Source organism: Triticum aestivum, chromosome 2B, assembly GCF_018294505.1.
Source record: "Triticum aestivum cultivar Chinese Spring chromosome 2B, IWGSC CS RefSeq v2.1, whole genome shotgun sequence".
NCBI lineage: Eukaryota > Viridiplantae > Streptophyta > Magnoliopsida > Poales > Poaceae > Triticum > Triticum aestivum.
The window spans coordinates 111,837,538-111,865,336 of record NC_057798.1 but is presented as its reverse complement, the minus strand read 5'-3'; the positions used below and the strand labels follow the sequence as shown (position 1 = coordinate 111,865,336).

At 42.8% G+C, this 27,799-nt stretch overlaps 1 protein-coding gene and 1 pseudogene across 1 annotated transcript; one reads left to right on the top strand and one right to left on the bottom strand.

Annotated features, from left to right (window-relative positions):
• Positions 1–2,572: 2,572 nt before the first annotated feature.
• On the top strand, positions 2,573–20,047 carry LOC123043780 (DNA polymerase zeta catalytic subunit-like; annotated as a pseudogene).
• A 1,172-nt stretch (positions 20,048–21,219) lies between these two features.
• LOC123043781 (xylose isomerase) lies at positions 21,220–25,888 on the bottom strand. The gene is made up of 21 exons (XM_044466356.1): positions 25,683–25,888; positions 25,165–25,245; positions 24,948–25,058; positions 24,779–24,853; positions 24,549–24,678; positions 24,360–24,451; positions 23,763–23,813; positions 23,585–23,664; positions 23,453–23,507; positions 23,277–23,378; positions 23,101–23,152; positions 22,931–22,976; positions 22,800–22,855; positions 22,557–22,608; positions 22,391–22,470; positions 22,230–22,300; positions 22,063–22,103; positions 21,874–21,973; positions 21,728–21,799; positions 21,569–21,646; positions 21,220–21,454 (listed from the first exon to the last, which is right to left on the bottom strand). The coding sequence occupies exons 2-21, from the start codon at positions 25,225–25,227 to the stop codon at positions 21,419–21,421; spliced, it is 1,443 nt and encodes a 480-aa protein (XP_044322291.1). The 5' UTR covers positions 25,228–25,245; positions 25,683–25,888; the 3' UTR covers positions 21,220–21,418.
• Positions 25,889–27,799: the final 1,911 nt, after the last annotated feature.

Here is a 27,799-nt window from a genome sequence, read left to right as displayed (position 1 = left end):
ACAATTATTTGAAAAATGTGGACCAAGTATTTGAAAAAATGTGGAATAGGTATTAGAAAATGTTGAAACGAGTATACGAAAAATGTTCAACAAGTATTTGAAAATGTTGAACAAGAATTTGAAAAATGTTGAATGAGTATTTGAAAAATGTTGAACAAGTATTATAAAATGTTGAACGAGTGTATTAAAAAAATTGAACAAGTATTTGAACAAATGTTGAATAAGTATTAAAAATGTTAAACAAGTGTTTGAAAAAAATCTTGAATAACTATTAAAATGCTGAACAAGTATTTGAAAAAGTTGAATATATGTTCGGACAATGTTGAACGTGTATACAATTTTTTTTGACATGTACAAAAATATAGAGTGAAACAAAAACAAACATAAAAAAACACAAAAGAAAAAGAAATAATGGAGAAGAAAAAAGAAAAAAACCCCAAAAAACCAAACAAAAAATGGAGAAGAACAAAGAAAAGAATGAAAAAAATGGAGAGGAAAAAGTACAAAAAACAATGAAAACAAATGGAGAAGAAAAATGAAAAAGAACATAAAATCGAAAAGAGAAAGAAAAACCGATTAACATAGAAGAAAATGAAGAAAGAAAAGAAAAATAGGGAGCACCCAGCTGTTTTATACCTCAAGTAGGACGCGCCCAGCTAGATTAACACGGGGCTTGAGTGTAGCCTAGTGGCTATGAGTGCTGCACTTTCCGTGCGTAAACGGGCCGGTGAGGGGATGGAAAAGCTTCAGCGAGCACTGCCACTTCGATGGAGGTTTTGGAAACCTTCTAAACCGGTTTTATATTTTTTTCTTTTTCTTTTTCTTTTTTACTCTTTCTGTTCTTTTTCTTCCTTTTCAGGTTCTTTTTTGTTTTCTTTTCGTTTATTTTTTCTTTTCATTCTTTTTCCTTTTCAAGTTAATTTCTGTTTTCGACAAATTTTCTGAAATTTAAAAATGTTCATATTTCTTTAAATTTGTTCATTCTGCCGGATTTTGTTCCTCTTTTCAAGTTGTGTTCCCAAATTCCAAAAAAGAAAGTATTTCAAAATTTGTTCACTTGTTTTCAGAAAATGTTAAAAAACTAAAAAGTTTAAAATTTCTGAAAATGTTCTATTTTCTTTTCCTTTTTTCTTTTTTACTCTTTCTGTTCTTTTTCTTCCTTTTCTGGTTCTTTTTTGTTTTCTTTTCGTTTCTTTTTTCTTTTCATTCTTTTTCCTTTTCAAGGTAATTTCTGTTTTTGACAAATTTTCTGAAATTTAAAAATGTTCATATTTTTTTTAAATTTGTTCATTCTGCCGGATTTTGTTCCTCTTTTCAAGTTGTGTTCCCCAATTCCAAAAAGTAAGTATTTCAGAATTTGTTCACTTCTTTTCAGAAAATGTTCGAAAAACTAAAAAGTTTAATTTTTTTTCTGAAAATGTTCTATTTTTTATTTTGTTCATAAATTCCAAAAATGTTCGCGTATTTTTCTTAAATGTTCCTGTTTTCAAAAAACAAATCAAATTCAAAAAGTGTTCATGTGTCCAAAATTTGTTCACAAATTCAAAGAATGTCAGGGAAAGTTCATAAACGTTCGTACTTAGAAAAAATGTTCGCTTTTTATAAAAAATGTTCCTGTTTCCAAAATTTGATCACAGATTCTAGAAAATCATGTTTTCATAATTTGTTCGCAAATTGAAAAAATGTTAGTGGGAATTTCATAAAATATTCGCGTTTTGAAAAAATTTATTCATAACTTCAGAATTTGTTGGAATTTTTCATTTTTTTCTGTTTATAAAAATGTTCGCATTTTGAAAAAGTTAGTTGTAATTTTGAAAAATGTTCTTGTTTTCAATTTTGTTTCTTTTTTTATAAAAAAATTCCAGATTCCCAAAAAATGTTCGAGTCCTTAAAAGTTTGTTAGCAAATTTTGAAAATGTTTGTTTTTCTAATTATATTTAGTTTTTTAAAAAAGAAAACCACATTTTTTTTAAAAAGGCCTTTTCTTTTGCCTCGTATAGTTTATGACTTTATGTTAAGTGAGGTGGCAGTTTAAACGAAACAAGTCTACGAAGACAATGGTTAGCAGCATGATTCACTCGCTTGAGGCCGTATGGTTGAACCCCCACACACATGTTGTAGGAATTTTCCGCTGGCTGTTCTTTCAATTTTTCCATTGCCGTCCAGTTCTTTAACTGTCACATTGTGTTTGACGTGCTGGTCGCAGGTTCGATTCCTACCACGGCGCTGTTTTTTGTTGTTTTTTCACGGCGCCCTACCGTAAATGGGCTTACCCAGGTTAGCTTTTCCCCTTTGCGAAGCATTAACTGTTTGCCGCAACAAGCGGCATATAGGAGGTCCCCACTTTGATCGCTTAATGCGATAAATAGCTCTCGCATCATTTTGGCTCAAAGGGTCCTTTTTTTTTTCTGAAAGGAAAGGGTCCAAGGTCGGATCGATTTCGTGGGCTATGGCCCTTAATAAACTCCCAACTAGGCCGATGGCGACCCGCCGACCCACGGAGTCAAACCCAAGTGGGGAGGAAGCAGCGTGCTCTGGAAGGAGCCGAAGCCCGGGAACCCACACCGCCCCCAAATAAAACCACCGCCCGCCCGCCCGCCCGCCGCGCCCTCCTCGCCGGCGACCATGAATCCCTCCTCGCCGGAGCCCTCGCCGCCGGGGACCCCCTCGCAGGTCCTCAGCGTGCGCATCGTCTCGCTCGACTACTACATGGCGCCGCCCGTCCCCGGCCTCGACATCTCCTACAGCCCCTTCCACTGTACGCTCCCTTCCCCATTTGCCCCCTTTCTGAACTTTTTCTCCTCCCGCGCCGCGCTGAATTCTCTGACTGTCTGGTGGCCGCCGCAGGCGAGGAGGTGGAGGAGGTGCCGGTGATCAGGATCTACGGCTCCACCCCCGCGGGGCAGAAGACTTGCCTCCACATCCACCAGGTGGGTACCAGCTTCTCTCTGCCCTTATTACATTTCAGTATGCTTGTGTGATTGTCGCCACGTAGTTCTGGTTGCCTGGTCTTGAAATTTTGGAGGGAATGGGGAGTGCAACACGCCGAATTTGATGCTTGGAAGCTCAATTCAGCATGCCAGTTATTAGAGATCAGTGTGTTAATTCAGGGATGTGTTGCTCTGGTCTGGTCAGTAGTTCAAGTTCATTCCATTTCCCTCAAGGGAGGTTTGTTTATTATTTGCAGTTGTGCAAACTTGCACCCGTTGCTATGTTTGTCTTGAGAGTCCGCGCTGCCTGTATGCATACAGCTGATGCTGATTGTACTAGTGCTTCCTCTGTTACTTGTGTCAGTAGTCCAACTGGAAATTCAGCAACAGTTTCTGTTATCAATGGGAGTTGGGACACTACTCCCTCCATTTCTAAATATAAGTCCTTTTAGAGGTTTTTACATACATATGTATATAGACATATTTTAGAGTGTAGATTCACTCATTTTGCTCTGTATGTAGTCCGCATTGAAATCTCTAAAAAGACTTATATTTAGAGACAGAGGAAGTAGTTAAGATTTTGATTTTTTATCTCACAACACATGTCTTCTTCCCTTGAAACCTATTATCATCTTTGATGAACTGTTGTACTCCCTCCGATCCATATTACTTGTCGCTGTTTTAGTTCAAATTTTGAACTAAAACCACGACAAGTAATATGGATCGGAGGGAGTATCATATACTCCAGTAGTTGATGATTAAATACTACTCATCTCTATTGTATTCTGGCGACACATTGTTTCATCTACTTTCTAATGTAACAGTTTCAAGTTGTAAATCTCCTTTTGCTATTCAGGCCCTGCCGTACTTGTATGTACCTTGCCCAGAGGAGCTACTTCATAATATTGAAAGAGGTGACTGTGTTTTCTAGATATGCACCCCTTATAAGATTGCTTATGTTTTTACCGTTCCTTTTTCCATTTACTATATGAGCTCTTTCTTGTTCTACATGCTGTTTATCATTTCATATCAGCTGCATTCAACTTCTTACCGGGCAGTTGTTATTGCACGTCTTGTAAATTTTGTAGATATTACTTTCTCATATAGTTGGTAGTTACAGTCTTACGGATTACCATTGCTAACCTTTTGTTTGAGGTACTAACATGATTTGTTGTTAAAAACACCAATTTAAATGTTAAAAGGTTGCTCTACTTTGCTTTTACAACATAGTTACATAACATAAAGGATATGATGAACTCATAGTCTGAACGAGACCTAGTAAAGCACTTGTTTGGTTTTCTTTCTGATCAAAGGGGCGTCCATGTCAAGAAAAGCACCTGACAGTCAGGAGAAATTAATATGTCTTTTTTCTCTTTTCTTTAGGGAATTCATGTATGACTGGTCTATTGAGTGACCTCGAGAAAACTTTACAGGTAGAGTCAACTTAGTTGGTATGTTAACTTTCCCTTTTCGTGAGTATCATCATTTCCCCTGCAGAATCGTGGCCCAGCAAAAAGGAAGCATGTCCATGGATGTAGCCTTGTTCGAGCAAAGAAGTTGTATGGTTATCATTCATCCGAGGAGATTTTTGTGAAGATCTACCTGTATCCACAATTTAACATTTTACAGACATTTCTTGTTGCTAAAAATGTTTGAACCTGTGTAAATCATTTCCCACTTCCTTTTCTGGTTATTGTCTTGGAAAATTACAAATTATGAACATAGTTCATCTGATTGTTTGAAACCCATCTTTTAGCCTTTTGTTGTGTACTTAATTGTGAAACATAATACTCCCTCTGATCCATATTAATTGTTGCTAGTTTAGTACAAAGTTGTACTAATATGGATCGGAGGGAGTACTTTACAAGAACTTTGAGGTAGCTACATAAGACAGGAAAGTGGAAACCATGAAATATTCCTGTCATTGTTTATTGACAATATCACTCGAAAAATATCCCTTTCTTTATGACTGCATATGGCTTAACCCTGATGATAACTTAAGAAGTCATGAGTGTTGAGTGGTTTGCTGACTTACCTTTTGTTTTAACTGAAAACTGAATAGCATCAAATGTTTGAACCTAATGTTGTCATAGAAATCTTGCGCAAACTGATAGATCAAATTATGCAGGATTTCAGGTGCATTAATCAATTGATGTTCTGTTCTTTCATCAGACACTTGTTGTCACATGGGATTGTTTCTTATTTAATGAATGTATGCCTGCATTTTGTTCTCCTCCACAACTTTGTCATGCAACTGATTACCTTGATTTAAGCTAAAGATATTATCCTCATGAGGTTTCTCGGGCTGCAACCCATCTATTGGTATGATGCATTGAAGCTCCCTTCTGCTAAGTTCTGGCTTTAGTATTTCCATATAGATGGGTACATGACTACATTTATGTCTTGATAGGTAGATAAGTCTGAACTGAAGGAATATTGTTATCTCCTCATTTCTGGATCATGTATCTTCTGTTTCACTAATTTCTGCAAAATTACTAAGAGAGTGCAATGTTTTTTTACATCATTGCTCTCTATTGTTCTTTTGATCTGTGTCTATTAGCTATGCATTTAAGATTTACTCGATTTGTACACTAGTGGAAAATTGTACTAACTTTTATGCCTTTCATGGCTTGAAGCTGTGAATTCAGTAGTGTTCACCTTGGTGCTAGCGCTAGTGAGACATTAGATAAGCGCCTGTGTATCATGGCCGATTAGGCAGGGCTAGGCAGTTGTCTAGCCATAATAAATCATCTAGAGAGCTGGCATGGATGATAATCTCTCTTGTAATGAATGTTTATTAATTTAAAGACATCAGTGTATCTTGTGGTATTCCATGCAACTGTAAGTATATTTTTATGGAAATTGGAATCTCTTTTATGTTTTATGATGATATCCTCGCTGGGACTGATTGCGAGCTGTTTGGTTTCAGGGCGGTGCTGTTCTTGATAGAGTATTCCAGCCTTATGAATCACACATTCCATATCTTCTTCACTTTTTGGTGAGAGCGATGCTTTCTTATTCTGTTTCTTTGGATGTCCTGAACTGCAAGACCATTGTCATTTTGTTTCTTTTGCACAAGCATACAACTTAAGTACAATATTCCTGACTTGATGGTGCCAGTCTTGTTGACACATTTGATATATATTTTGAGTGACCTAAGATGATATTTCTGTTCAATGTATGTTTTAGATCGACTATAACTTGTATGGAATGGGCCATGTACATGTCACAGACTTCAAGTTCCGCCCTCCATTGCCAGGTGATTTTCATCCTAAGACTCTGCATAGGAAGGTGGATTCTTCTGATGAATCGGAGCACAAGGCAAGTTCTATGGATTTTGTTATGTCTATATCGAATGATTTCCATTTGAATCTATGTTATTTTTCTGTGGGGTCATACATTATCCATTGCTTCTACTAAAAAACTCTACCTTTCTCTTAAAAATGTAGACACATTCATATAATGCTGCGATGAAAAACCCAATCATCTGGACATCGTCAACAGTGCCACATGCTTTAATCCTGGGCGGTTCTTCAACTTCACATTTCATGGAAGGATCTAGTTCGAACTTCAGAAAACGACATACTTTTATGATGCTTGAAGCTGACTCCAGAGTAGAAGGTCTGTTTGCTACATTCTAACAGCTATTATCTGTTATAAACTTATAATCCAGAAATTGCGCTACAAATTCTGGTTTCGCTTGTAGGAATCATAAACGAGAAGTATAAGATGTACACTTCTCTGTCACAAACAACGGCAGATACCAAAATGGTTCAGTCGCTTTTAGCAATTTGGGAGGTATCTTTCCTGCTCTATGTGCACATATGCTGCAAATTGTTACTTATTGCTAAACCTCTCATACCTGCTTTGCTTAGGAACTTGAGCACTTAAGACTACTGGATGAAACAAAACCTGCTGATATTGGTAGACCACCGCGGGATGCTGTTCTTAAAAGTTTTCTTCATGGTATTAAGTATGAGAGTGCTCTTTCTGCGTTGGATCCAAAAGAGGAGGGGTCCCATCACAAAGATTCTGCCGTTGAAGCATCTGAAAAGCTTGAGAGGTGCTTTAAATCATTGACTGATGTTATTGGGACTATCACATTTTCACAAAATGACTGCTGCGAAAATATTGGTAGTGATGCTCAAAGAACATCTCAGTCATTTGACGAACATGAAAAGGTAGTTCTCAGATCTTAGTTATCTTGTTATGGCTTGATCTAAGTTATGCATATATTATTGGGTCAGTTTGTAGTGTTATCCAAAGCAGTTTATAAATAAGAAACATGCCGAACCAATTTTCCCAACCTATATAATGTACCTAAAATAGTTGCAAGGTGAAGAACTGCATTGTTTGGCTTCTGGCTGTTGGTAGCTGGTGCTCCTGGTGGTCCCAGAATAAATGCCTGGCAAGCACCATAACCACGCCAAACAAAGCCACACTAATGGTCAAATTCGAGAGGGTGGAAGATAATTCTAGGTCTGATATGAAGTTGTTAGAGTTATATATATATAGCCATGTAGCCTTTTGTTTTTACCCCATTGTATGAGGGGTTTTCTGCATATTACCTGCACCTGTACATGTATATATATTGGCCTATGGCCCCATGGTAATACATGTTGCTTTCCTAACATGGTATCAGAGCTAGGTTAATTTTTCTTGCACGTTGCAACTCGTGCTATCGATCCCCAGCCGCCTTCCTCGATCTCCCGATTGAAGTCCCTGTCGATCGGATCGATCTCCTCCCAACCCGACCCTCCCGATCAGCCTTGCTGTCGATCTCCAGCAGGCCCCCTCCCGATCGGATCTCCCAGCCGGCCTCGCTAGACGGTCTCTCGATCTCCAGCCGGCCCCTCCCGAGAGGATCGCTCCCGAGCGGATCGCTCTCCAGCTGGCCTCGCTTGACGCTGCTCCCAGCTGCAGTCTCGTTCCCAGCCGGCTCCAAGCGACGCAGGGCCCTGATCTCCTGCTCCCGCTGATCTCTGCCTAAAAAAAATGTCTTCTGCGTCGGGCTATGTTGCTGTCCCTCGCTGTCCGGTGATCTTCGATGGTACTAACTACACCGAGTTTACTGGCTTCATGCGCATTCACATGCGTGGCATCCGTCTTTGGGGTGTTCTTTCTGGCGAGGTCTGCTGTCCGCCACGTCCGGTTCCTCCGGTTGCCCCTACTCCGCCGACTCCACTGGTTCTTCCTACGGATGCTAATCAAGCCGCCAAGGATGCGGCTAAGCTTGCTGATGAGTCTGCTGATCGTGCTTATGATGAGAGGGTTTTGGCTTATGAGGAGGCTCTTCAGACATATCATGGTGCCCTGTCAATTTACACCCAATGGCTTGATGATGATGCTCGTGCTGCAGCTGTTCTCACTGCTAGTGTTCTGCCTCAGTTTGCTTTGAGTTTCTGGGTCTTCCTACTGCCTTTGAGATGTGGACCCGTCTTCATCAGCGTTATGAGCCCTCTGGTGATGCCTTATACCTTTCTGTGGTCCGTCAGGAACATGCTCTTCAGCAGGGTGACTCTACTGTTGATGACTTCTATGCACAGAGTTCTGCTATCTGGCGCCAGCTTGATTCTCTCCGCAGTGCTGGTTGTCGTACTTGCCCCTGTTGCCAGGCTGTCCAGGCCAATTTGGAGTTTCATCGCGTCTACGAGTTCCTGTCTCGGCTCCATAAGGAGTTTGAGCCCCGGCGTGCTCAGTTGTTTGCTCGTGGCCGTATTTCTCTCATGGAGGCGCTTTCAGAGATTCGTGTTGAGGAGACTCGCTTACGTGGTGCTGGTTTGCTGGAGGTTCCCTCTGTGCTCGCTACTCGGGCTTCTTCCACTCCACCTGCTGCACCGAGTGCTCCGCCGCTCTTGCCCACTCCTTCTGAAGGCTCAGGTCGCCCCCGTCCACATTGTGACTACTGCAACAATGATGGTCATATTGAGTCCCAGTGCTACACGAAGCGGAAACACCTGCGCAAGGCGCGATCATCATCTTCAGGGACTTCGTCATCTACCTTGACAGCTTCAGCTATTGCTTTGACTGAGCAGGATATTTTGAGACTTAAGCGTCCGCTTGCGGCTTCAGGTTCTTCCTCAACGGGTACTACTGGTTCTGTGACTGATGCTTCCCGCACTGAGCAACCGCCCTCTACACAGTCAGGTACATCCCCATGGGTTCTGGACTCTGGAGCTTCTTTTCATATGTCTTCTCATTCTTCCACTTTGTCCTCTCTTCGATCGCTGGATTCTCCTGTTCATGTCTTCACTGCTGATGGTACTCCACTTTTTGTTGCTAGTAGAGGCCATCTTTCCACTCCTTATTCTGTTCCTGATGTTGCTCATGTTCCTCGACTTACCATGAATCTGTTTTCTGCTGGTCAACTTACTGATTCTGGTTGTCGTGTCATCCTTGACGTTGACTCTTGTTCTGTCCAGGACCGTCGCACACACACTCTGGTTGGGGCTGGCCCTCACCGCCGTGATTCTCAGGGTCTTTGGGAGTTGGACTGGCTTCATGTTCCTTCTGCTGCTACCACCATCGCCAGTTCCTCCGCTTCAGTCGCCTCCGTTACTGGTTCCTTCAAGCAGTGGCATCATCGACTTGGTCATCTGTGTGGTTCTCGGTTGTCGTCTTTAGTTCGTCGAGGTCTTCTGGGGTCTGTCTCAGGAGATGTCTCTTTAGAGTGTCAGGGTTGTCGTCTTGGCAAGCAGATTCAGTTACCATATTCACATAGTGAGTCAGTGTCTAAGCGTCCTTTCGATTTAGTTCATTCTGATGTATGGGGTCCGGCTCCTTTCGCTTCGAAAGGTGGTCATAAATACTATATTATTTTCATAGATGATTTCTCTCGTTACACATGGCTTTATTTCATGACTTCTCGTAGTGAGGTGTTGTCTATTTATAAGCGTTTTGCTGCCATGGTTCATACTCAGTTCTCTTCACCCATTCGTGTTTTTCGTGCTGACTCCGCTGGCGAGTATATCTCTAAGATGTTGCGTGGTGTTCTTGCTGAGCAAGGAACTCTCTCTCAATTCTCTTGTCCTGGTGCTCATGCTCAGAATGGTGTGGCTGAGCGAAAGCATCGACATCTTCTTGAAACGGCTCGTGCATTGATGATTGCTGCCTCTCTCCCGCCTCATTTTTGGGCTGAGGCCGTCTCCACCTCCACCTATCTTATCAATATACAGCCTTCTGCTGCTCTACAGGGTGGTGTTCCTTTCAAGCATCTTTTTGATCGTTCTCCTGATTATTCGATGCTTCGCTTGTTTGGTTGTGTTTGCTATGTTCTTCTTGCCCCTCGTGAACGCACCAAACTTACCGCTCAGTCTATTGAGTGTGTCTTCTTAGGCTACAGTGATGAGCATAAGGGCTATCGTTGTTGGGATCCTTTCGGTCGTCGGATGCGTATCTCTCGAGACGTGACTTTTGATGAGTCTCGTCCATTCTACCCACGCCCGTCTTCCTCGACTTTTTCAGTGGAGGATATCTCTTTCCTCACTTTTCCTGATTCACCTATCACGCCTGTCGAGCCTATGCCTATTCGTTCCACTCCCTCTACTTCTCCACCTCTAGTCGATTTGCAGTCACCCTCTTCCCCGGTCTCCTCGCCTAGCATGTCACCGGATTCTACACCTTCATCTCCGGTGACTTCATCGCCACCCCCCGATTCTACCTTGGCGATTCCTCCTTCTATTGTTCCATCTTTTCCTCAGCATTACACTCGTCGGTCACGACCTGTGGATGCCTCTGTGGATGAGTCGTCATCTTCCTCTCAGCCTACTTATGGCTTGCGTTCTCGGCCTCGTCCGCCTGTTGATCGCTTTGGATTTCCCACCGCTGGTGCTGCTGTCCTTGAGCCGACTTCTTATCGTCAGGCTGTTGTTCATCCTGAATGGCAGTTTGCGATGGCAGAGGAGATTGCTGCTCTTGAACGCACTGGTACCTGGGATCTTGTTTCTCTTCCTCCCGGAGTCCGTCCCATCACTTGTAAGTGGGTCTACAAGATTAAGACTCGCTCCGATGGTTCTCTTGAGCGTCACAAAGCTCGTCTTGTGGCTCGTGGTTTTCAACAGGAGCATGGTCGTGATTATGACGAGACTTTTGCTCCTGTGGCCCATATGACCACTGTTCGTACACTTCTTGCCGTTACCTCTGCACGCCACTGGTCTATATCTCAGCTTGATGTTAAGAATGCCTTTCTTAATGGTGAGCTACGTGAGGAGGTGTACATGCAGCCCACCTGGGTATTTGTTCTGATGGCATGGTATGTCGTCTTCGTCGCTCTCTCTATGGCCTTAAGCAAGCCCCCCGCGCCTGGTTCGAGCGTTTTGCCTCTGTGGTCACTGCCGCTGGTTTTTCAGCAAGTGCTCATGATCCAGCATTGTTTATTCACCTTTCTCCTCATGGTCGGACTCTTCTTCTTCTCTATGTTGATGACATGATCATCACTGGGGATGACCCCGAGTATATTGCCTTTGTAAAGGCCCGTCTTAGTGAGCAGTTTCTTATGTCTGATCTTGGACCTCTTCGCTACTTTCTTGGGATTGAAGTCTCTTCTACCTCTGATGGCTTTTTTATATCTCAGGAAAAGTATATCCAGGATCTTCTTGCTCGTGTTGCTCTTACTGACGAGCGCATTGTTGAGACTCCTATGGAGCTCAATGTTCACCTCCGTGCTACTGATGGTGATCCTCTCCCTGACCCGACGCGTTACCGTCATCTCGTTGGCAGTCTTGTCTATCTAGCTGTCACTCGTCCGGACATCTCTTATCCGGTTCATATTCTGAGTCAGTTTGTCTCTGCTCCCACATCGGTTCACTATGGTCATCTCCTTCGTGTTCTTCGATATCTTCGGGGCACGATTTCTCACCGTCTATTCTTTCCTTGCTCCAGTTCTTTGCAGCTTCAGGCCTATTCGGATGCTACGCGGGCTAGTGATCCTTCTGATCGCCGTTCACTTTCTGCTTACTGTGTTTTTCTTGGCGGTTCTCTCATTGCCTGGAAGACGAAGAAACAGATTGCAGTTTCCCGTTCGTGTGCAGAGGCTGAGTTGCGAGCAATGGCTCTTTTGACGGCAGAGGTGACTTGGTTACGGTGGTTACTTCAGGATTTTGGTGTTTCTGTCACTACACCGACTCTGCTATTATTTGACAGTACAGGTGCTATTAGCATTGCGCGCGATCCTGTGAAGCATGAGCTCACCAAGCATATTAGTGTTGATGCTTTCTATGTGCGCGCTGGTGTGCAGGATCAGGTTATTGCTCTTCAGTATGTGCCTTCCGAGTTACAGTTGGCGGATTTCCTGACGAAGGCTCAGACTAGAGCACAACATGGCTTTTATCTCTCCAAACTCAGTGTTGTTCATCCACCATGAGTTTGAGGGGGGGTGTTAAAGTTATATATATATAGCCATGTAGCCTTTTGTTTTTACCCCATTGTATGAGGGGTTTTCTGCATATTACCTGCACCTGTACATGTATATATATTGGCCTATGGCCCCATGGTAATACATGTTGCTTTCCTAACAGAAGTGAGTACTTCAGATGGTAGAGGATGCCAGTCCAGGGTCACTTTTTGATCTTGCCAATCATTTTAGATGTGGGTTCTGATATTTCCCTTCTTGGGATTACGTATGTGTATTTTGTCTGGCTACATTTGCATATTATGCTTTCGATTTGAATGTGTTTTTACTTTCTCCTGATAAATATAGCACCTCTTGTCTCTTTCTTTTGTAGCATGTAGATTCTGAAGCACTTGGGCTTTTAAGCTGGATGGCCTCCTCACAGGCTGGAGAGGAGCCAACAACTGATGATGAATTAGTCAATGAAGTCATTCTGAGCCCTTTGTTCTCCAAGAAGTCCATTGAATTTGCTTTAGAGTCTGCTCACTTGGATTTTGATAGTGCTTCTCAGCAGGAGTGCCAGGATATTCTTGATACACTTGAACCCGTGACTGGGGCAGAAGAATCGAATGCTCAGAAGTCTTACCACAGTTCTCCAATGCTTGATGGCAGCACTTCAGTGACCAATACTATTCCTCAGATTGATGGGTCTTCTGATGAAAAACAGAAAGGCCCCCAAGAATATGATCAGGGTAAAATTACTAGAAGAAAAATAGGAACAGCTAGCTACTCATCTAGTAAAAATAGTTCAAAGTTAGCAAGTAAGCATGGAGGTACTGAACTTCTCTGGGGTTCTTTGCCTCTTTCTACTAAAAAGCGGTCACATGGAAATGCTGATGGCCCTGTTAAAATTTCTTCAGGCAGTGCAATGCCAACTGAGGATCCAAGTTCTTACAAGAGTAAAACTGAGAAGAACTCTTGTGATGCCACAAACGACACTGACAAGGAATCTTCTGGTTCGATAGGTGAACATGGCTCAGCCTGTCTTTCTGTGAGGGATTTAATGAGGAGGAAGCGGAGGGGATCTTTTCAGCCTGAAAAGTTAGATTTTGGTTGTTCTGGAACTGCAGCATGCAACATGGATAAAACCAGCGGAATCATGATTTCTGGAGGATTAGAAGTGCATGATGTCACCAGTGGTCTTCCAAATTCAGAACCGTCTTATTCTGGTGGTGAATATGTACGTATGTCATTTGCACAGAAGCCTCCAACTCGTTCAGAGGTTTCTTCGGCGAGCATTGATCATCCTGAATGTAAGTTTTACAAGGAATATTCATTTTAACATGGTGCATGTAATTTACTTTAACTAGTGGTGCTGGTATGCTGTTCAGATGTAAATTTTAGAAATTGTTGTGTTACCTCACCTGAGGTACCATGCTATTATGGTACAACATTATGTTTACTAATTTGTTAGTACGACTGTTCACCTCATATTATACATATTCTCTGCTGTTTTTCAGCTGCTAAACTGGGATCGGTTGACCCCCTTCCATTTTTCAATCAGACTGCTGAAGAGAATAAGGAGAATGGATCATTTCAGTATATGGGAAGTAGTGAATTCACACCTGATACTTTGGGTGTTCCAACTCATTTCCAAAATGACGGATCAGTTCTATATTTGCTGACGCATGCATTTTCACCGCCATCTGCAGCAGCTGTGGGCCAGTGGCTACCTCAACACACTTATTCCAATGGTGTCTCTGGTATAAGTAGTTTCCTGCATATATTAATTGCAATTTAGTTTACTGGCTTCCTTACGAACTATTATTTTAGGTTACTTCAACTGTGGTGAGAATGTTACAGATGATCAGGAAATAGAACACCATCCTACTTCTACACCACATGCGGAAGCTCTTCCTTTGATGGCCAATTCTCCTGTACCCGGATCTGCTTCTGAGCATACAACAACAACGTTCATTGATACAGTTATGATGAAATCTGATCAGCCGAACAAAGAAAGTAAAAAGTTGGATGATTGGCATGACTTTTCCCAGATCTCAGCTGAAGATGAAAAGCATAAGCTCACACCTCTCAGTCAAATTGGATTTCGTGACCCTGCTAGCACCGGTGGTGGACAACAACTGACGATACTTAGCATAGAGGTTCGACTATATTCTTCGTTCCTCCTAGGAAGCAGGGTGGTAATGAATTGTTCTTAGAGATTCTATGTTGTATGACCAAGACAGTTTTGACTTGCTAATGTTTACTGACAGCAAAGTATGGGAAACCAGGCAAGGTAGAGTGACCTCTTGAAATTTCTTCCCACTATTTGACAGGTATTTGCGGAAAACAGAGCAGAGCTGCGTCCTGATCCACGATTTGATGCCATCAATGTTGTATCTTTGGCTGTTGAGGATGACAGTGACAATACTGTTGAAGTTCGTGTACTTATACGTGGAAACAATGACAAATCACAGGGGAGGAGGTTGTATGACGTCTTTTGATCTTTCAGTCATTTGTTGGTTTCGTTTAGATTTCAATTGTGTCTCTGAATTTTCCTCTTGTATTCATTGACACCCTTTATCTATTTAGTTGTATTTATCAAAGTGAAGTCTGCAGAAGCCCAGTTGCCATTGTCGCCATTCAGTTACAGTCTTAGTAGTTATTATGCCATGTGACCCACTCCCTTGGATATTAGATGAGTGACATCAACATGGCTAGGGTGGTGACAATTGCAACGGATGTCATATTTGGCAGGAGTATGCTAATTTGGGTTGCTAACTTACTAATTTCTTTGGAGAACTACAACACAAACGAAAAACCTAAGCTGCTTCTTCCAGAGGCGTTTGCAACCCTTGGTGGGAGACCTACTGCCATCAATCTGCCTCTGCTATAATGCCATTAGCAACCGAAGTCTGGGACTCATCCTGGAGCACCCTGCTATTCCTTTCCTTCCACACCGTCCACTATTAAGGACTTAATAGAAAAATAGCCGGCTTACTGTGATGGTTAATGGTATTTTCTATTCATTTCCCATGCTTCTGGACCTGAAGAACATCATATACATTTTGATTTCTTTCCTTTATTCATGTTCTGGAACATAAACTGCATACTTGACATTTTGCTGTTCTAGAGTTGCGTCTTCATGTAATTGTTCTTCTTTGGCTTGGTGGTTCTTTTTAAAGTGTGTACGACCTTAGCTTGTTGGGTCGAGATGTATCTAATGCCTCTTTTTGTAACTGCAGAAACCTTGACGGAGTTATTGGTTGCAGTGTCGATGTCTTCCCGGGAGAGAGGGATCTTTTGAATCATCTTATTGATGCATTATGTTCAATTGATCCAGATATCCTAGTCGGATGGGAGATTCAGTTAGGATCTTTAGGATTTCTTGCTGAAAGAGCTGCTTATCTGGGTATAGGCTTACTGAAAAAAATCTCAAGGACACTACCACATGAGTCAAAACATCCACCTAAGAATCTAGCCCATGAGTCTAGTCAGGTGCCTGAAGCATCTCCTGCCAATGATGTTATTGTGGATGTCAGTGAGAATGATTGGAGTCATACTCATGCTAGTGGTGTACATGTTGGTGGGAGAATTGTACTAAACTTATGGCGTCTAATGCGTGGAGAAGTTAAGCTTAACAATTACTCCCTTGAAGCTGTGGCTGATGAAATCCTGAGGCGAAAGGTACCATTAGTACCAAACAAGACATTGAATCGATGGTTTGCAACAGGTCCTGGACGAGGAAGACACCGGTGCATAGAATATGTTAGCAGCAGAGCTATGCTCAACCTTGAAATAATAAATCAACTTGACCTGGTAAATGAATTTCCCTTCATTACATTCTTGCCAGTACATCATCAACATATGGTTACTTGAGAGCTCCCTTGGGTTTTCCATGTGAGAATGAGATGTTTTATCAACTGGGCAACCTGTCCTTTTTGGTTTTACACCTGTTATAATTAGAAGTTAACAAGCTTGGTTAAAATGTTATGCGCAGAACAAGTAATTAGTAACTGATACTTTTTATGTTACCGGAATATTTGTAGCAAAAAGTTTGCTCGAAACTTATACCTGACTATTCCATGCAGGTCAATCGGACGTCTGAACTTGCTCGTGTGTTTGGTATTGACTTCTTCTCTGTTCTTTCACGAGGGTCTCAGTTTCGTGTTGAATCTATGCTCTTGAGATTGGCTCATACACAGAACTACCTTGCAATTTCCCCAGGAAACCAACAGGTGCCATTCTTTGTCTCCTAGCAAATTTAATTTCTCGATTTCTGCGTAGACATGTTCTATACTTAACTTCCGTAGATACTCAGCCGCTTTTGCCTAGTAACACCAGTTCTGAGAAACAAATGCAAGAATGGCAGCTTTTGTTCATTGGCATATCTACCGAGAGCTATAACATTTATATTGGCTCTTTGTCCGAAGAGGCAAAGCCGGCCATTTTGTCTGCGGGATCAATGAACTTGCTTTATGTAAATTGCCAAAGAAAAGGGTGTGGCAGGCTTAAGATTAGACGGGGACTGTTCTTCTAAGCCACCAGGAATTTTCTGGTTTAGAACACTGGTTCTTCACACGAACTAGAAATGTGATATATTTTCTGCTAACCTAACTCTTGACTGATTAGGATTTGGGGAAGTCGCCCGGACCCTAACCCTCAAATGCGCCCTTGCCCCCTGTATGCTCGACTTAGTCACCTGCCTAGTTGTTGTAGTCTGCCTAGGGCCACCTCGCCTAGTGACCGAAGTTGCAACTAGGATCGACTTTGACACGCCTGGGTTTCAGGCTGCCTAGAGGGCGAACTATGGTCAAATTGTAGCGGACCCTGACGCCAATCGCCTAGACAGCCTAGTCAGCCTGCTTTTGAATCACTGCTAAAATGTTTTGGATATTATTGCGCATATATTCCAGTAGTTTGCCTGCATTTTAACAATTCACCAGCGCTACTTTACAGGTTGCTTCTCAGCCAGCCATGGAGTGCATGCCACTTGTAATGGAACCAGAATCAGCTTTCTACTCCGACCCAGTTCTCGTATTGGATTTTCAGTCTCTTTATCCTTCCATGATAATAGCATATAATCTATGTTATTCTACTTGCTTGGGTAAAGTTTTCCCGTCGAAGTCCACTGTACTTGGTGTCAGCTCATATTCAGCCGATCCGCATACGATCGCTGATCTGAAAAATCAGCTGATCCTTACTCCAAATGGGGTTCTGTATGTGCAACCCGAGGTAATGATCTTGTTTACTCTCGGACATTGCAGGTTTTCTTGTGTCGCTCAGTCATATCTAATACTTTTCCTATTGATGCTAGACTAAGTACCACCAGTTGACAGGCAATATTGGAATACCTCCCACATATAGTTGTTATACCATCTACAGATGACTATGTTGATAGTGGCTATATTCTTGAAAACATTGCTTAGTGCTGCATTTTCTATCCATCCCAACACTGTTTTATCTTTTGCACACTCCTTCCCATTGTTAGGTGTGGACAAGGAATGAGCATCTCGCACCAGACTGACCTTTTGAACACATTTTCGATGGCATTCTGCAGGTCAGAAAAGGTGTAGTGCCTCGCCTTCTTGAGGAGATACTGTCAACCAGAATTATGGTTAAGCAAGCAATGAAAAAGCTACCTCCATCTCAGAAGGTTCTGCAGAAGGTATTTGCTTCTATACTTTCTTGAACATTTTACAGAAGCCCTAAATTTCTTGAATTTTGTGATTAAGTATGATACGATATGACTTACTAGAAAATCTGGGTTAATGTATAATGGTAACGGTAATGTATTTATTTTCCAGATACTCAATGCTCGGCAACTTGCTCTGAAGCTGATAGCTAATGTAACGTATGGTTACACAGCTGCTGGATTCAGTGGTCGTATGCCCTGTGCAGAGCTTGCAGACAGCATTGTTCAATGTGGTCGTAGAACGCTTGAAACAGCAATATCATTTGTCAATCAGCATCCCTTGTGGAATGCTAGGGTTGTGTATGGTGATACTGACAGGTATTTCTGTGCATTTCTCATGATATTTTCTTTGAATTATACTTGAATATTGTACGAAGCTCATTATTTCTGCTGTAGTATGTTTGTTCTTCTAAAAGGGCGATCTAGGGAAGAAGCATTCAGAATAGGAAAGGAAATTGCCTCTTTAGTGACTGCAATTAATCCGGATCCAGTCACTTTGAAGTTTGAGAAAGTGTACCATCCCTGTTTCCTTCTTACAAAGAAGAGATATGTTGGCTATAGCTATGAAAACCCCGAACAGAAGGAGCCAATCTTTGACGCAAAGGGGATTGAGACAGTGCGGAGAGATACGTGCCCGGCGGTCGCGAAGATGTTAGAACGATCTCTTAGAATAATGTTTGAAGAACAAGACTTGGTCAAGGTAAGGGGTGTTTCTTAATCTCTTCGACTTTACGAGGAGGGTCTTCCCTGTAGCAGTGTCAGGTATATAGCTTGATGGCCTTTTATTCTTGCAGGTTAAATCATATGCGGAGCGTCAATGGACACGGATATTATCAGGAAAAATTTCTATTCAGGACTACATTTTTGCAAAGGAGGTTCGTCTTGGTACTTACAGTGCAAGGGCATCCTCGCTGCCACCTGCAGCAATTGTTGCAACAAAAGCAATGTTGTCTGATCCACGGGCAGAGCCACGTTATGCAGAGAGAGTGCCCTATGTTGTTATCCATGGGGAACCAGGGGCTCGTCTCGTCGATATGGTCATTAATCCATATGGTCTGCTAGAAGTTGGATCCCCTTATAGGTTAAATGAATTATATTACATAACCAAACAGATTATTCCAGCACTACAACGTGTCTTTGGACTCCTAGGTGTTAACCTAAATAAATGGTTTAACGAGATGCCTCGCCCCACACGGTCAACACTTGCGAAACGCCAGTCTGCTTTGGGTCACGGTTCTCGTGATAGCAGTTCCATCCGATTGGGATGGAACAAGAAACCGTCCGCCAAAGTAGCCAGGATAGATACTTATTATATGTCGAGCCATTGTACTATCTGTGGTGATACAGTTCAAGGATCAGAAACTTTTTGCAGTTACTGTTTAAAAAATGAAGCTGTTGTTGCCACTGTAGTCGCTGGCAGGACATCAAAATTGGAGCGAGAAATCCAACATCTTGCTGCTGTAAGTTCTTATATACTTCTCTTATTTGAATTCCCCACTGGAAAATGAAATCATTGCATGGAATACTAAAATTAAAACTAACACTTACGTTTCTTGACATTTTTGTGTAACATGAACTAAGCATCAGAAATATTGAGATTCTAGTCTTTCTTAATGTACTTGACCACTGTTTGAAGTGCAACAATCCTTATAATTTAATAATAACGTTGACTGTGAAATAGAAATCCCTTTAGATAACTTGTTTCAGCTGACAGCTAACTTTTGAATGTTGTCCAGATATGCGGCCACTGCGGCGGCGCAGACTGGATAGTGGAAAGTGGGGTCAAGTGCGTTTCGCTTGCATGCCCGGTGTTCTATGAGCGTCGGAAGGTTCAGAAGGAGTTGAGGGTCGTCTCGGAATCCGCTGGAGAAGCTGGTTATTATCCATTCTGCTGCGCGGAGCTATTCTGACTTTGTATTCTTGCTGTTAATATCTTGTACATTGAACATCTGTAAAATGTACAATCAGACTGTAATTATGTTGTTGTAACTCATAGCATTGTTGTGTACCAGTGTGTGTAGCAAAGGAATATATAACAACACACATCCTCATTTGAGAGGACAAGAAAAAGTTACTCACCTGTTTGTTTTCGAATGATGTTTTCTGTCTTGATCACCCTCCGTGCTAGAAATTCAAAGGTCGTGATACCTTATGATTGTGTATCCATGCTTAATTTTGAAAGGAGCATAGTTTTGAAGAGAGTACTAGTATGAGCAAACTTTTTGTCAGACTTGATATTTTTCTATTGATGGCCAGGTGAGCAAGGATCAGATTCAGGAGGTTTTTAGATCGATGTGCAGTGCACCAGCAAAAGAAGTATGGCTCTGAGGCACAAGACCGACGACCAGCAAAAGAAGTATTGCTAAATCTCTTCATGCTTGATTTTGACAACTGAGCTATTTTTTGCCAGATCATGTGTTATCTCAGACTTATACTGTTGAATCTATCAAAGATCTGTCAAAAGATGTTTGGTCTTTTCGTCCTATTTTCTCAGGGTTTTTTCAGGGGTCATATTTTCTCAGCTGCCAAGTTTGATAAGACCCAATTTCAAAGCATCCAGGCTACCACCCCACACTAGAAATCCAAATGCACCCCTAAAGCTTGCAGTCAAGATGAGAAACTTTGAAGTCCCAACGGCTGCTGCCTGGAATATCTGGAAACAGAGTTTGACCACATTTCCCCTGGCATATATTCTTCACCCCCCCCCCCCCCCCCCCCCCCCCCCAAGGGTTTAGGAGGGATCTCTTCTTGCTCTCTTACATAAGGATGAAGGGTGAGTGAGCTTGCTACCTATTTAGATTTGACCAGTTTGATGAACCTTTCTGAGCCAGTGCTAAGCCTCTCAAATTCTTGTGTATTCTCACCCACGCTGTTATTGTATACTAATATTCTCTCTTGTACTACCTCTAGTGACCTAAAACATCTTATATTTGCTTACAGACGAAGTACATATTTCCCTTCTAATAAATTTTGCTGATGGGGGATGGGCCCTCCCCTACAGTTTTTTCTCTCAGAAGAGGCACTTGGGGAATGTTTGGATGTTAACCTAAACCAACCATACATTTTTTTTGCCATAGCCAAATTTTAGAGTCTTGTTTGGATGGTTGTCAACCAAAACCTTGACCAAAATATTTGCTAGCCAAATATTACTCCGTAGTGTGAAAAACACTATATTTTGGGACAGAGGGAGTAGTAGGGTTAGCTTGGGCTCAAACCAAACACGCCCTTAAGACCGATGAGCACCAGGGTGAAACACAAGGAGAAAATTGGAACAAAGTTCAGCCCAACTCCATGTTGGCGAACTAGTTTAATTCTGATACAATGTTACATTATTTTCAGCTCCACGCAGTTTGTTTACAGGGTTCATTGCATGGAGGCCTAACTATAGAACATCGCCCGTAGTGGCGAGGGGACTGGGCGTTCGAGGGTGTGCTCTTGCTTTTATTCCTAGAACCGTGGGCCGATCTACAGAGCGGATTGGAACAGCATCTCAGCCAGTTCCTGCATTGGGAAGCGGGCAAAAAAATATCGTGAGGAACAATCATCAGTCAGCGCAGAGATATATTTGCATTGTGCTGTGAAAGACAAGCTGCCTAGGTTTATCATCCCGTTTACCTGTTTGCCGGATGGAACGGTTGGCTCGCCCCACTCCAAGACCTTCTTTTCTAGGGTTTCAAAGTCTCCCTTCCCAGCCTGTTTCAAACCATAGCCAGTGTCACAATCCCAAATTCAATCCTTTTGAGAAAATAAATCCAAACTTGCTAATTTGTGTACCTCGATCATGGCACCAATCTCAGTGTCAAAGCTCTGGTAGCGCTTGCGGACAAGCTCATCCAGGGAGCCATCCTAACATAGAAAACAAAACCCCCATTTAGGTAAATGCGCATGCAAACTTTAACAGGTCATGAGTTTCCAGTTACCTCAATCAGCTTGGCAACATTGCGGAGGCCGCGAGCCATGGTGTCCATCCCGGAGATATGAGCGATAAACAGGTCCTCAACATCAGTACTCTCCCTCCGCCTGTCACCACAAAACCGTTACATGTCAGCCAAATTAACGCTGAACCACGAAGCTCAGCTCACAGAACACCAGTGATATTGGGGACTAACAATTTGGCGTCGAAGTTGAAGCCACCAGGTGCAAGTCCATCCTGCAACCATATCAAGCAGAACAAATTATGAGCACTGTTACCTGAATGAAATGGTAACCAACACATGATACTGTACAAGAGACTTTTGATTCAGAAAAGGTACAAGAAATGATTAATTCCACTCACATTCTTAACCACACTTGACATAATCAAGGTAGCTTCTGAAATATCTGTAAGGAACTCATCCGTGTCCCAACCTGCCAACAGGTAAGAGTTGAAATGTTAAGCTACTAAGCGTGTAACAGGGATTTAAGAAGTCACAGCCATTATATGAACCATACACATACCAACTTGCGGATCACCAGTGTTTGCATCAATGTTTCCAAGAATATCATTAATGCGTGCAGTCTCAAGCTCATGATGGCAGCTGCGGGACACAAGTTTTAGATGCAGTTATAGTACTAGTATAACTTTAAGCTGTCATGACTGGATTTAGGCGAGCAAGAAATTTACCTATGCCCAGAGAGAGTAGCATGGTTGCACTCGACATTTATCTTGAATTCTCCTGTATCACCAAATTATTAAAAAAAGGATCCATTTTATTTTAAACAAAGAATGTTCTAAGATGATTCTCAGGAAAACATAGTTAAATTCCCGTGTTTCATTTGCATAAAATTGTTGCAAATATAAACATAAACATACGAAAAACAGGAATGGTGATACTAAATGATTTTTTTGCCACATTTCAAAGATTACCTGTAAGACCAAACTTCTGTAGGAAAGAGAATGTAGTTGCAACATCCCAGTCATACCTGCAAACGAAAAATAATTATTATTCTATTCAGCCCTGTCAACATTTTCCTGTATTTTCCAGACGACAAACATACTGATGCTTTGTTGGTTCTTGTGGTTTAGGCTCAATCAACAATGTTCCTGAAAAAAAAGATTCAGACACTCAGTATCTTCAATTATCATAAAGCGGAACAACCGAACTATTTACTGTCAAATTTGGGGGACTCGAACCAGAACATCAAATATAGAACTGCAAAGCAATTACCGTTAAAGCCAATCTTCTTCTTGTGGTTAACAGCAGCTTGAAGAAAGTTAGCCTGGACAACAGAAGAACAATTTATCAAATCTAGAATTTTTTTAGAACATTTACAAGTAATTTGTGCTATAAACTACACCAAGTAGAAAGACACACAAAAGATAAGAAGTATGTTTAACCCATACCAAATGTTCAAGTTCTCTCTTCATATCGGTATTGAGAAGAGTTTGGTAACCCTCTCTTCCACCCCAGAATACATAGTTCTCACCGCCTAGGTAGTGAGTAACCTGGAAGGGGATACAAATCAAGTTAAACAACTGACCAGAAGGAAGGCTTCCTATGATATTTAGACACAACCCACCTCCAAAGCTTTCTTCACTTGAGCAGCAGCATAAGCATACACCTTGACCTCTGGGCTGCAGCATCAGTGAAGGCCTTGCTTAATTTCAAGTCATAACTCAAATTCACAAATGCAGTGAAATTTAGTACCCACCTAGTAGCAGCTCCGTGCATGTAACGTGGATGCATGAAAAGCTGTGCAGTCCCCCACAATGGCTTTATATTGGTCTCACTCTACATGATGTTCATAGTATATTTTTGAGCAAAGAGCGGAAAAAAGTTGTACTATAGGAAACCTAAATGTTGAAACATTTTAAGGTTGTAGCAGTAACCTGGAGTTGCTTTGCCAGCTCAACTATCTCATCCAAGTTAGCATTTGTTTCCTGCAATGTGAACAGAAGACCCTTAAGACGGAGAATACCGACCTTTCAGGGCCTAGGAGCCAAGGTAGTCAAATTACAGTGACACTGTCTTGAGATATATTATGGTGACACCACTTTTCAGATATACTATAGTGACACCCTGAGATGATATTTTAGACAGAAGCAATCTTATGGAATAAAGTTCATTTCTATTTATTGTTGCTTGTAAATTATGATGATCAGTTCGGTTCTATTGTGCTCTTGAATAGATTATCCAAAACAAGTCCTCCCTTCGATCCATATTAATTGTCGCTGATTTACTAAATCAGCGACAAATAATATGGATCAGAGGGAGTATTCTTTTTAGTCACAGGGCAAGTATAAAAGTAGCTCTACAACATCAGCAACCATATTCCCTGTATTGAAAATATAATCAAACTTGCACGGAGCTCTAATACCGGTAAATAATCATAATCAAACTATTCTAATACCGGTCACTACCAGTCTCAAATCCCTAACTCAGGGTTGCAACTTGCAACTTCAGGAAACATTCTGATAAAATCATACCGCGAGTGTTTTGCCATCAGGGGCGATGTCCCTGTCATGGAAGCACCACCTCTCAACTCCAAGCTTCTCCATGAACTCGAAGTGAGCTTTCACTGAAATGGAAATCGAAACATAAGTTGTTGTTTCCAGCAAATATGCAATTTCATAACGCCATGGACCTAAAAGAACAAGATCAAGTAATCCTCGTACTTCTTCTCTTAGCCATGGCCAGGGAATTGGTGCCATCCTCCCAAGGCCAGTTCTTTGTGGCTGCACCAAAAGGGTCTCCTCCAGTACCCCGGAAAGTGTGCCAGAATGCCACGCTGAACCGCAACCAATCCTATAGCACAGAACGAATATATAATCCTACCGTAACACATGATGTAAAAATAATCTAAAAAGATTTACTGCCAAAAAAGACATAGTTCTGCAAATCATACTTTCATTTTCTTTCCAAGAATCACTTCCTCCGCGTTATACCACTTGTAAGAAAGCGGCTTCTTGCTGGTTGGACCCTGCCACACAATTGTTCAAGGACAAATGTTATTAAACTGAAAGCAACCCTTTAACAGCAGATAATCTGTTTCAGTTCAGGGTCAGTGGCCTCACCTCATATCTGATCTTGGTAATGCCGGGGAAGAACTCGCCCTCCCAGCCATCGGAAGTGGCATCGCCGCACTTGGCGTCGATGTCGGCCGGGCAGGTTTCCTGCGCGGCAATCTGCAAGGCGCAACCAGATGAGAACCAGGATCAGATTAAGTTCATGGATCAAACAACCATGGGCATGAATCATTCAAAGAAGACCGCAAAGTTCGCAACCGCTCACCGCAGCGGACAGGCAGAGGGACGACGCCACCAGCAGGACCAAGAGCTCGGCGCCCTTCCTCATACCGAAACGTCTCTGCAACTGAAACAAAATAAATGTATGCATCGATCAGTGACGCGAGGATCCAATCCGTCGGCCAGAAATGTGAAATTTTCTATCTATCCGCGGGTCCCGATTCCCAGCTTGCCTCGGTACGAACCACTGGACCTTCCGCGGGGCTCGACTGAATCCCCAATCTTGTTATTGCAAATTAAATAGCCTCTAGAACTAGAACTCTACTAGTACTCCACCGCGCAGCTAAGATGTGAGTGACACCCGCGAAAAACCGGACGTATTGGCGATGAGCAAGAATTCAGATGGGATTTTGCGGCAGCGAAGTGACGGCACTGATACCCCACGGCGTCGAGGAGGCCGGCGGGGGAGCTCATCTCCAGCGGGAGCTGGCCGCGCCGGCTAGCTGGGAGTGGGTTGCAGGAACGGAGGAGGAAACATAGGACGAAGAAGACGGAGGAGCTCACCGCGGCGGCCGCCGGAGAAGAGGGAGGGAGGCAACCGGCCCCGCGCGATCCGCCGGGGTTTGGTTAAGCGGCCGGATAGAGATTAGGGAGAGTGGCTGAAGTATCAGATCAGAGGAGGCTCGTGTGCAGTCCACTGCTCCTCTCCGCTGGTTATATAGCGCGGCGGCGGCTGACGCGATAAATCGGCGTGTCATTATCCGGATCGAGCGAGCGACGTGGGGTTATTATCCGGACGAAACAGTGGCTTAACCACGCTCGCGTATGCCCCGGGCGGGAGGCCTGCTTCTGTTGCGGCCTTCGTTTTACCAAACTTCCTGGGTTATTTTCATTTCGATTTTTTTGGAGACTTATTTTTCGGGGATGGTAAAATCCGAAGGTTGGATATTTTACCATGGTAGTGCAGATTGAACATTTTTTACGGCAGTTTTAGTTTGATCGCGAGGATGACAAATTTAGTTCACGGGGATGGCAATTTCCTGGGAAAAAAACAAATCGAAGGCAGATCTGTCGTGTTTAGAGCATCTACAACCGCAAACACCAAAATCCGCTCTCCGGACGCCGCCAAGTCCGCGTACATTGACCAAAATCCTACTCCCCCTCTTCCGACTCGGGCGAATCCGGAAGAAGGCCCGCAACTAAACAAGCTGCCCGCCTCGCCAGGATCTCCTCCAACACCTACAGGCGGCGCTCCGAAGTGAGCATGGCGTACGTGGTGGTCTGGCGTCGCTTTGGCATGGTGCTGCAGGCGGCGGCGGAAAGGATAAATTGGAAACGGGGTGGATAGGATTCAATTGCCGCCGTCCGGATTAAGTAGATGGCCTCCTCCCCCGAAGGGCACGCCAGAGCGGCACCACGCGGCGTGGAGCGGAGGAAGCACCCGCTGGACCAACGGTCTCTCCGTATCCCCGTATGGGTCCTATCGATCAGTCTAACATGGCGGGCGCGCATCATATATGAGCCGGTATGAAGAGTGCCGGTCAGTCTGGCCATTTAGGTCGGCTATGGGAAGCCCGGTTGGGTGGCTAAAAATCCCCCGGGCATTGAGCAGACAACATGCCCAGGTGTTTGAGGTGGACATAGGCCCGGTTGTAGTTGCTCTTATCAACTAAACTTGTCATGGTCAACAAATAAGGGCATGTACAATGGTTCTATCATAAGTGCGCCACGTAGGATAAATGATGATGTGGAGGAGAGAGAAATCGTAACAAGAGATGACCTCTTAGCACAATTTGTCTTATCATGTTTTTAGGAGCAGCTAATTATTGAAGATATGGCTAAGAAATGATCCATTGTAGATATATTTTTTTGTCATCTCTAATTTACATACAAGACTTAAGATAAGACTATTTTATCAACAATTGTACATGCCCTACAAATTGTCAAAAAGAACACTCAATTTGTCGTGGTCAAATTCCGAATGTTCAGGACCTACCAGCGTCCTTTTTTTTTCGTCTGTTTCGGCGGGCGCGGTGATGGCTTGGTTGGATACGGGCGTGTCGTGTGCTCTTGGATTTGATATTGGGATGAGCATGCGACGCATCGTTGGTTATCACAATGGGCTCGCGGCCTAACGAAGAAAAGATGCTCTGATCCTACTGCATGGCCCCGAGACCGAGAGTGTGATGTTTTAACAAAAACAAAGAAAGAACCTAAGAAAAAAAACAAGAAAGAAAAAGGTATTGTGTGTGTTGCGTTCTCGTCCAAGCTATCGTCGGTGCACGGGATGTGCCGCTCTTGTCGCGCGCATGAACACAACGCGCCACATCTCGTCCCGCCGTTCCACGGGTTGCTCACGATCACGAGAGATCGCCCGCCCTCCGGCACGCATGCCGAGGAGGCAGAATCAAGGATCGAAGTTATACTCCCTCCTTTCCGGTTTATAGGGCTCAATTCAAAAATCTCACCAACCAAAATAGATGGTAAGTGGTGGAATATTTTTTGTAGTTTGCAAAGGCATCTAATTAATGCTCTTATTTTCCTAAAAATTACGTTTATCAATGCATTAATTGTAATGCATGCATGCATAAAGTACATGCATTGGTCAATTTTCTCTTAGTAATTGCATGCAATGATTTAATGCACCTTGGAATCTGAACATGTGATGGGAACCAACCAAA